This window comes from Apaloderma vittatum, unplaced genomic scaffold (genome assembly GCF_000703405.1).
Source record: "Apaloderma vittatum isolate BGI_N311 unplaced genomic scaffold, ASM70340v1 scaffold10283, whole genome shotgun sequence".
In the NCBI taxonomy this organism is placed as follows: domain Eukaryota; kingdom Metazoa; phylum Chordata; class Aves; order Trogoniformes; family Trogonidae; genus Apaloderma; species Apaloderma vittatum.
Genome location: NW_009706398.1, coordinates 1 through 10,039, shown reverse-complemented (window position 1 = coordinate 10,039; position 10,039 = coordinate 1). Strand labels below are relative to the sequence as shown.

General features: G+C 40.7%; 1 protein-coding gene across 1 annotated transcript in view; it reads right to left on the bottom strand.

Annotated features, from left to right (window-relative positions):
* LOC104271177 (E3 ubiquitin-protein ligase RNF170-like) overlaps positions 1-4,836 on the bottom strand; it is a gene marked incomplete at its 5' end in the record, with an annotated part of 6,477 nt that extends 1,641 nt beyond the window's left edge. The window contains 2 exons of the mRNA XM_009865775.1: positions 330-403; positions 4,728-4,836. Coding sequence (XP_009864077.1) covers positions 330-403; positions 4,728-4,836 — 183 coding nt within the window. The remainder of the gene's footprint in view (positions 1-329; positions 404-4,727) is intronic.
* Positions 4,837-10,039: the final 5,203 nt, after the last annotated feature.

Genomic DNA, 10,039 nt, shown 5'->3' with positions numbered 1-10,039 from the left:
GCAGGATTGTTTTCCTTTTGCAACCTTCCAGTACAACAGACAGCCTCTGAGCAGGGTCAGGTGAAATTAGGAACTTCTGTATTCCTTTTTACAAAATGTTATCCCAAAGATTCAATAAACTATACAAAAGTAAAGTGCTGGAGGTCTATTTAATATTTTAGAGAGCCTGATATGACATGTCAAATGATTAATGCGAATGGCTGCAGGGTCAATCAAGTCTAAGTGGGTTTTGAAATGCTATGGAAAATCAGAGGATAAATGAAGTTGATCCAGAGAGCTCTAGCTTGTCATTTTGTATGTATCATAATGCAGATGGAGGTGAGTCTTACCTTTTGTCTGCAGAGAGGGCACGTTATTGCTGCTAACCAGGGACTATGTTTCCAGTATGTGATCAGACAGGAACCTACCAAAAAAAAAGAAATTGTATTAAGATACATGAAATATAATTGAAGCAATTTAATGTTTGCAAGTAAGTTATCAGAATTAGTAAACCCTTTTTCTACAACTGACTGTAAACCCGCATGTAATTCCTTGCTTTCATTTTAATACGTGGTTTTACTCTGCAAAGTGACAGTGCAAAATTAGCTCTTCTACACTGGTGCACACGGCGATACAAGGACCTCCTAAGGGAGACTTTGATTCGGTTTCTTTTCCCGCGGATAGCATCTTGTTCTGGAAGCTCCCCTGACTGCGGCCAAAGCACTGAGGATACAGACACTCTCCAGGGCACAGCGCTGGCAGCTCGGCACCAAAGCAGCACGGTGCGTAAAGTTGGAATTCCAGCATGGCCTTTAGGGGTTAGGAGGGTGTTATTCCAGACACATCGACACACACGGCCTAGGGACAGCCTGGTGAGGCAGACTTCTGGTGGCACAACGCGCATCTTGGTGATGAAATATCATACATTGAGTTATTTTGTCCCTTTGCTTTTTTTTTTTCTTCCTTTCTCTTGCTTTCAGAGTCTAAGGCAGTTAGATGAGAGTGCACATGTAACTGACAGCAGAGGTTGACATACACGGATGTCAGTGCTGGCACTAACAACAAAACAGCAAAGCATATATAGCGTCTAATCAGAAGCAGCACAGCTTGACTTTCAGCTCCCGGGCGCAGTGTGCGGCGTGACAGGTCAGGGAAAAAACTCACTTGGCATTTGAACTGATCCAATTTGACAAGGACCCCAGTGAAAACAGATGCAGAACACTGCTGCCATTTTGATGGAATTGTTTTATTGAATTGAACAGTGCTCTTTGTTCTTAAAAATAACCAGCAAGTAGTTTCTTGTAAGCAAGACTGTAACAAGAAGTTGTCAAAAGCCCTCAGTGTAGGGTGTTTCTGCACCCAGACTTAGTCAATTGTCACTGGAAAGGGGAATGCTGGAGAAACCGTGTTCGAAATCAAGTATAAAAATGTTCATGACACTATCAGATGTAGCTTACATGCTAGGACTAGGGATGTTAAATTTGGCCCAAAGATATTTTTTGTGAACATCGCTCCAACTTGTTCTTTTTACTTGTTTTCATTCGACTGCAGGCTTTTTCTTTATGACTCTTCTGTTTTGTTTGCATAGACAGACGGGTTGGCTGGGCACACGGCAGGGTGTGTATTGAAATCCCCACGCAGTCTGTCTAAACTCCGCCTGGCAGCCAGCTTCCAGCTCTTGCTTAAGCTTTTGCATTTGACAGACATCACACCTGACTTTGGGAACCACTTCGACCCACTGGCTCCACGTCCCGTATTGTGACCCACACGGCTCTATTGCTGTGCCTGCGCTCAGTCCCGGTGGTGACAACAGGGCACTGATGATCCCATAGTTCTTCGAGGGCTTTCGAGAGAGAACCCTGTGGAAATTAAAGTTTGCTGCCTGCAGAATCCTTTGTTTAGTGGAACAGGAAAGGAAGGACTCCTCTGAAGTTGACCTATTTGTGCTTGGGTGCATTCTTCCTGAAATAGACGAAATCCTGTTTTAATCTAGCCCGCTACACAGCCTTCCGAGGGAGTCTGTAGGTTTCTCAAAAATACCTCTGTGGTTATTGTTAATTAGAAAAAAATAATATTGCTCAAGGATCGCTTTTCAGTTGAACTTCCTGAACATATGGTTCAAACTGAAGCTGAAAAAGAAAACTTCAGGACAAACTGTATGAATTACTACTAATAATAAAATCAGACATTTTTTATAAGTCCACATTAATCTTCTTTAAAAGCTCTGGGTTGACCACATTTTTTAAATAAAACTTTTACCAGAGCGGAATTTATTAAGGGAGCTCAGTGTTGCCTTAGCTCTGTTCCACAGGGCATCAAGAGAAGTTTTATTACTGATTTCAGTCACAACAGACTTAGATCTACGCAGAATGGTTTTGATAAGCCCAATGTAAAGTTTTATTGGTTTAAGACATGAAAAACAGACATGTTACAGAGGCCGCTTCTACTATATAAACCTAGCCATAACATATATAATGCATTGCACTGGAATCTCTGCCTCAGAGTGTAACTGATGATGGACTTGAGGAAAGTAAACCTAGCTAAATATATACAACTACCAATAGCACTATATCCTGAGCTTGGGTATGGTATTTCTCTGCTGCAGATCGCAAAATAAAATAAAGTCCATGTCATCGTTGTATTCACAGATGAGAAAGGGAAAATTAGCCAGGCCAGAGAAAGAGGAAAGCTGATGATCTCTGCTGTTATGTCTATCCTTGTACTGAAACTATAACCCCTGTGACATTATTCGAAACATATTTTGAGGCCATATGCTTACTGTTTGTCCTGGAGTGAGCTATATTCAAAGCATCCTTTTCCTGTATATTATAAGAGTGTTGTAAAACCACAAAACAACCTGAAGTTTTGAATGGTTTCACTCATGAGGTAGATAAGCCCTACAAAGTGTCCCTGGCTGTTGGTGATCCGCTGACATGTGGTGGTTTATGGAGATCAAGGCAGTGGCGACGAGGAGTTGTGCTGTGTGAGCATTGTTTCAATGACGTAGAGAAAAATGACACTTCCTGAAGATAAAAATGTGCTTTTTTTCCACCAGCATTAACAACGCTGCCCCTTGTTCTCATTTGTGCTTAGGTTTTTTAATAACATTGTGATATGGTGAAGTGTAAAGGGTTTGTAAATATAACTTGTGCTTGCTTTAAGGTCTTTGCAGAATGCCGAAGGAGTAGAAAGCAGCTTTATGGTTCTGGCCTGTGTCTGCTGACGTGTCGTGCTGTTGCAGTGTCAGTCTGTGCTGCCTGCAGCTGCCTGCTTGCCCTCTGCCAGAGATCACTGATCTTGTGCTGCGCAGCACCCCAGCATGCCTCATCAGATCACACACTCCAGTTCTCTTCTGCCAACCCCGCTGTGGGGACCACAGCTTTCGGCAAGGATCCTGGTAGGCGGCTGGGGCAGTGAGGTGGTCACCTTCACCTTGGAATTCACTGGATGATGTATCTCAGAGGTCTGAGAGCAGCAATGTTCAGTTCAAGGCTTTATCCTGCTGCCTTCCAAAGCAGGTGCAAAGCTCCCAGTGGCTCTAGTGGTGCAGAATGTGGGCCTTAAAAATCCTGAAATCCCCTTTATAAATGCAATTATGAACATAACTCTCTCCTCTATTCTATGCTTCTTCCTTATATTTCCTTTGAAAACTTATTTAAATTTTGTAATCCTAAGCATATGGCTTCGCAGCCTCAAAGAGGGCATTTAGCAGACATGTTTTTCTAGAGAATTATGGTTTCACTTAGATTATCCAGTGACTATAGATGTACTGGGGGAGGACAAGAGACCACACCACAGGCAGCCTCAACAGAAGGGCCCTCTAAATCTGGATCTGTCCCTTCCCTGTTACGACAGATCCTGGACTGGAATAAACAGTTACTGAACATGCATCGTGATGAGATGTCTTTGAGCATTTTACCCCTGTGTGACCGCACAGATTTACTTAAAAAACAATCAACAGATTAAAACAAGGTTTATACATGACTAGAAACTCATTTTTTAAATTGTTTAATATGTAACTTCTGCTATTTGTTTTTGTTGTTGTTGCTTAGAAAGCTTTTACAGGATTACAAACCAATGTAGTTCTGCCTTCTTGCTCCAGACCATGTCTGCTTTATTTTAGGCAAATGTTTCACATAGGAAGCAAGTCTGTGGAACAGAAGCAGACCTAAGACACCAATATATATATATATATTCAGAATTAATTTCATGGGATAGATGGATTTTTATGCTGTTCATTAAAAAGACAAGCTGTCTTCCCAGAAGTGAGTTCATGCTTGAAGATAAGGCTTCATGTTTGTTACATCTTGTGCTTTCACAGTTACAAACTATGTGATTTTTCGACTCTTGATTTTTCTAACAGTTGGGTTTTTTGTTGTTTTTGTTGTTGGTGGTTTTGGTGGGTTTTTTTCTGTGTAGCTGAATGCAAATTGTGATATTTCTGCTGCATTTTAATAATTTTGTGAGTTTGTATTGTAATCTAACAGTATCCCATGAGATGATCTGTTACTTCTTGTCGTCTTAAGATTTCTTGAGCATTTCAGAAGTGGCACTTTGTAGGTGTGAAATCAAAATGCTGTTACTGGGTTTTTAGGGGGATACAAAGATGGGACTTCTCATTGTAATGAGAGTGCTTACATTAACTCCAGGGAGAAGAGTTTCATCCTGGTTCTTAGGAGATTTCTGTAAGAAGAGTGCTTTATTTAGTAGCCCGGATAAGCACTGTGCCATCAATCTGGAAAACTTACCGCAGAATAAATGTCCACAGTTGGTTTCTACTGGCAGAGTGGCTGTCTGGAGACAGATAGGGCAGCTGGAGTCAGTGTGATTACTAGGTTGCCAAATCTGGAGTGATTCCTGGAAAAGAAGTAGTACAGAGTCTTCAGTAATTTAGTATTTTGATTGACATATTCAGTTCATTAACAATAATTTACTATAATTAGCAGAGAGTCACAGAAACTAAGTATAGATGTCACACATTACTAATGGTTACTCTGGCAGATAATGAAAATTGGGCAAAGAAATGAAGCGCGTTGTGTAATCCTACAGAAGGGACCAGCATCATGATGCCGTGTTTCTGCTTCCAGTGATACATTCACACACCACTGGATAATATTTATGTTCTGAAAGCCAGTCAAGTTTGCACCACTGGCTTGTCTACCTGTCCTTACTAGTCAGACAGCACCCAAAATCTGCCTCGGTAGCTTTTGGATCTTTTTCCTGCTCTTTTTGAGTTGTGTCTGTCACTTAAGTGTACTGAAATAAAAGCCGGTGTGTTCTCTGCCTTCCTTGAGTGGCAGAATGGGATCCTTGGTGTGCACCATAGGCTATGCAGCAAAAAGACTCCTTTATTTAGGTAAATAAAGTGCTTCCAAACAATTCTTCCCTTTGCGCAGCAAAGCCTATAATTAAGAATAATTGTAAGCTTTGTTTTTAGAGTGGGAAGATAAGAATTCTGTAAGCCTCTGAAATGCTAAAGAGGTATTTTGAAATCCAGTGTTTTATCATATTTCTGGAGGGGAAAGGCTGAAGGATGTACATTTGTCTTCCAGTCTTTTCTCCTAAATCACTGCCTGTAAGCGGTAAAAGTCTATTTGGCAGTATATTAATCTATGTCAAGATTGTTTGATACAGTGAGAGATAAAATAGCCTTTCCTACTTGATATTGATTCCTTACCACATTGATAGTTTTCACTACCTTTATTGTGATGGATTAGATAATGTTTAAGGGATGATGGACTTGCCTGTTTCATCTTAGCACACCATGGAGGAACTTACACTTGACCATATGTTCGATTGCCATAACCACAATGAGATCAGTCTTTGAGGAAAATGTAGTAAGTGTGGTCAGCGTCCTTTCTTTCTCAAGATAGTTATTGCAATATTTATATCAGTCCCAGAAACAGAGGAGCTCTTCTGAAATTAGGAGAGAACTTCCAAGGAAGTTCCTTCACTTTGAGGCAGAGTCTCGAAGGTTATTGACTGTCCTCCCCTGCCTAGACACATTCAGTGAGGTTCAACAGGAGATGGCACCAATTAGAAGTTTATTTTGCATTTTGATCAAAAAAATTATGAACTTCATGTGTTTCTAAATGACTGCAGAAGTCCAGCATCATGTGGGATAAGTATTAGTTTTCCATTACTGGAGGCATTCAGATGAGCTGGTGGCAGACTTTGGGATTACAGGATCGCTGTATGCGTGCTGTCCCTTGTTGCCCAGTTTGGCTTGCTTACTTGTTTTTTCAAATACCTGACTGGCAACTATTTATAGAAGTTTTTATAAAGAGAAAATTAAATAGATATCTATTTCCCATGTCAAATATTCGAAGATCCGGAGTGACTGAAGATTCAAGCTCATTTGACAACAAAGATTTTTTTCTAAGTAACTAATTTTTCTAATGTAATAATTCCAAGAAAGAAGGGAGAGGTCATCATGTAGGTCTGCCAAATGAGTGTTCAGGAAACTGGGTCTCTTGCCAGAGTCATGTCTAAAATGACAATTTCACCAAGTTACTTTATTTTTTTCCTTCCTGTAGTGAGGATCGGTAAATAAGAACTGGAGGTTTTAAAACAACATGCCATAACTACTAGAAAAAGTCTTTCTACCAAACTGTTTGGGAAGTTATACAGGTACTTATTTCTGAGTCTCAACAGAAAAAAAATCAGATGCTGAAGGCATTTACACTGTTTTCAGATTTTCCTCCTTATGCGCTGATAAGATTATCTCTTGCTGAGATAACAACCACATGAAAGCCCCACAAAGCTGGGGTGACTGGATCTGAATAACTAAAACACAGCAATGATCAGATTCAGGGCATTATTAGAACTGATATAAGCTGTAATAGTTTTCATCAGCTGAGGAACTGCCCCAGAGCAGTTGTGTTTATAAACATTGCATACATGACATAAGCTGATTAGATATCTTTATTTTTGCGAAGTAATAACGCACACATTTCTTTGGCTTTGTCTCATACAACAAAGGGAACCAAATGTGTTTCTGATTATGCAGTAGATACCAAGTCAAGGGAAACCCAGCATTCCCAGACCATAACTGATGGAAATTTTGAAAAGCTCGCTTGCCCTTTGCAACCTCAAGAAGTTGAAACCGCTCGTGTATTTTGTATCAGAATGTGTTGTACAATAATTAACTCGCTATATGACTCCCAGGGGACAAATGATTATCGTTTTTTTCCAGATGACTCATTTTCTGCTGACTTACATGAGCAAGTCTGCAGAAACAGAGTTTGTGCTGTTTGGAAAATAGGAAAACTGAATGTTGCCATGTTGCTGTATGATGCCAGTTCTGGCTGCTGAGGTAAGCCTCTGTGTGAAGGAGGGCAAGTTTCTGTGGAGACCGTGAAAATGCTCAAGCTCTGCTCTGAAAGTATTTGCGTTAGAGTTAGGACTATGAATTACAGCAAAGAACCAGTGATCCTGTACTAATGACCCTGGGTGAAACATATGTGGGTGAAGAAAAATCATTCAAACCCATGGAAGAGCATTTTTTTTATCTTCTTGTAATCTCTTAATGAATGAAGCAAGGTGGGAAACTCAACCAGCTTTTGCAGTATGACTAACAGGTGGCAGATTCAGAGGTAAAAAAAAATAAAATAATAGGCAGTTCTTTATTCCATACACAGTTAAGCAGTTCTTATGGATACTAGAAATTTCTGCATTCAGCAGGTACTGGACATCAAATACTGTTAAATGCAAAGGTAATACCTCTGACTGAGGAAGTTCCTGACCCATAAATCTCTAGAGAATGAAAGAATATTCTGGGGAAGCACCATTAATGTTTCTTTATTCTTCTGTAGTCACCTGTTGTTGCAGATGGCCCAGGTTTGAGCTGGTATAGCCATTCTTACATTAATAGGGCATTTGGGGGAAAAAAGAGCCTTGGGGTCACCTTCAGCAAAGATATCAATGGCTTAGTCTTGTTCCAAATGGATAGGCTAGGGAAAACATGCCAAATCTTTTATTTATTTTCAATAGATTATGTATACATAATCAAATTTCTGATTTATTGAGCCCAAGCACTCAAAATGGTGTTCAAGTTGGCTTTATCCTGATTATAAGTGGACCACCCAGCTGGATCTGATAGAAAGAGAAGACAGATGATATCTGACATAGCTGTAGGTCTGCCAGAATTAATTTACCCCTTCCAAAATCTTGAGCCAGCCTTTGAACATTTGAGCTAGCAGACTGAATTAGAGATCGAAGTTGCGATTATGGCAGTTAGTGTTTAGTGTCATGAGGCTTTGAGTGTTTGATAGCACTGAACAGCCTTAAGAAAATAAAATATTTAGTTTGACTTTGCCTAAAACTACCGATTTTTAAGAAGCTTTCTCTCATACAGTAGTTCTACATGTACTTACAAACAGCACAATTATATTTTGTGCTTGAAGCTTTGAGAGTGCCCATAAAAGCTACTATTTCATAGCTCTGTATGTGGATTTTTATGCCCATCTCACCTTTGAAAATCTCAGACCTGGATAATGCCATACCAATAATGTAAAGCAGCTTTGATCAATAAAAAGGGGACTATGGAGGTAAATTTCTAGGTAGCATACTGAAATTCGACTCCTAATTGTTGTTTCTAACCCTTATGTTCTTGGGAATCACGCTACAGCCAGAACAGGATGGTAAAATGTATAGTCCAGTAGAAGTCAATTTACTTCATTTGGAGAAAATGAAAAAAAATACCACAACCAAAACCAACCCCCAAAATTCAGAACTGAATTATTCTGAAAAACAGAATCCAAAAATCCAGAGAATGCCTTCAGCTCTCCCACCTCAAATTTTAAGTGCCACAATACCTATCTTGTAGGTATCTCCTGCACTAGGAATTCCCTAGTCCAGAGTTAGACTCCTGAGCACCTTATACAGCACAGAGAAAGATGGAGACAGGTAAGGATTATACCTAAGTCATCCAGGCCAAGTACTGGAGATGCCTACCTTTAGCTGACAGCAGTATTAAACACATAGGCTGTGCCTCAGCTCTCAGCGTTTGCAATGAAGACCCATCACGCTCTGAAGCTGGGGGACCCAGCGTCCTCTCAAGCACATCGGAGTATTCTTTGAAAGAACTGGGCAGGGCTCAGCATTTTCAAGGAGTGGCACTGGTCACTTTTTAAATAATTCTGAGTGGTGTTGCTGGTGTAGTGCTTTTCGCTGACCAGAGACTGAACCCCTGTGTCTGGTCAGAAAACCCTCGTCACCACACCAGTGGGCACCATGAACAGTTTTTACCAGACCATGCACCTGAGTTAGGTCATCGACATAAAGTGACTCCCAATGTCAGAAATACGGGGGGAAGTACTTTGCTTGACTAGCAAGAAAGTAGTAAGTCGAATGTGCTGTGATATGCATGGTCATATAGGACAGAAACAATAAGATTATAGGGGTTGCGATGGATGATGATGTACAGTGCTTTGTGCTAGATTTTAAATTTGCTGTTTAGCAAAGACCATGGGAAGTTTACATGTTTATTTTTAAATATAGTTTAAAGTTTTTCTTAAATTAGGTCCTTATGTTTATATTCCTTTCCTGGTGAGTACTACAGGTGCTTTTGGGGACAGATTTGCAAAGGAATTGGTGTGTTGGATTAGAAGGGTATAAACTGTTCAGGAAGGACAGGCAGGGGAAATGAGGAGGGGGTGTTGCCCTCTATGTCAATGAACGGCTAGAATGCATGGAGCTCCACCTGGCAAGTGATGACCAAAGAACTGAGTGCCCGTGGGCCAGGGTGAAAGGAAGGGCAGGCGACTTTACAGTGGGGGAGTGCTACAGACCACTCAACCAGGAGGACCAAGTGGACGAGGCCCTTCATAAGCAGGTAAGAGTTGCTGCTCGGTCACAAGCCCTGGTCCTCATGGGGCATTTTAATCACCCCAACATCAGTTGGAAAAACAACACGGCAGGGAACAAGCAATCCAGGAGATTCCTGGAATGCATTGATGATAACTTCCTTATCCAAGTGATAGAGGAACCAACGAGGAGAGGTGCCATGTTGGACCTCGTCCTCGTCAGTAGGGAAGGGCTAGTGGGTAATGTTAAACTT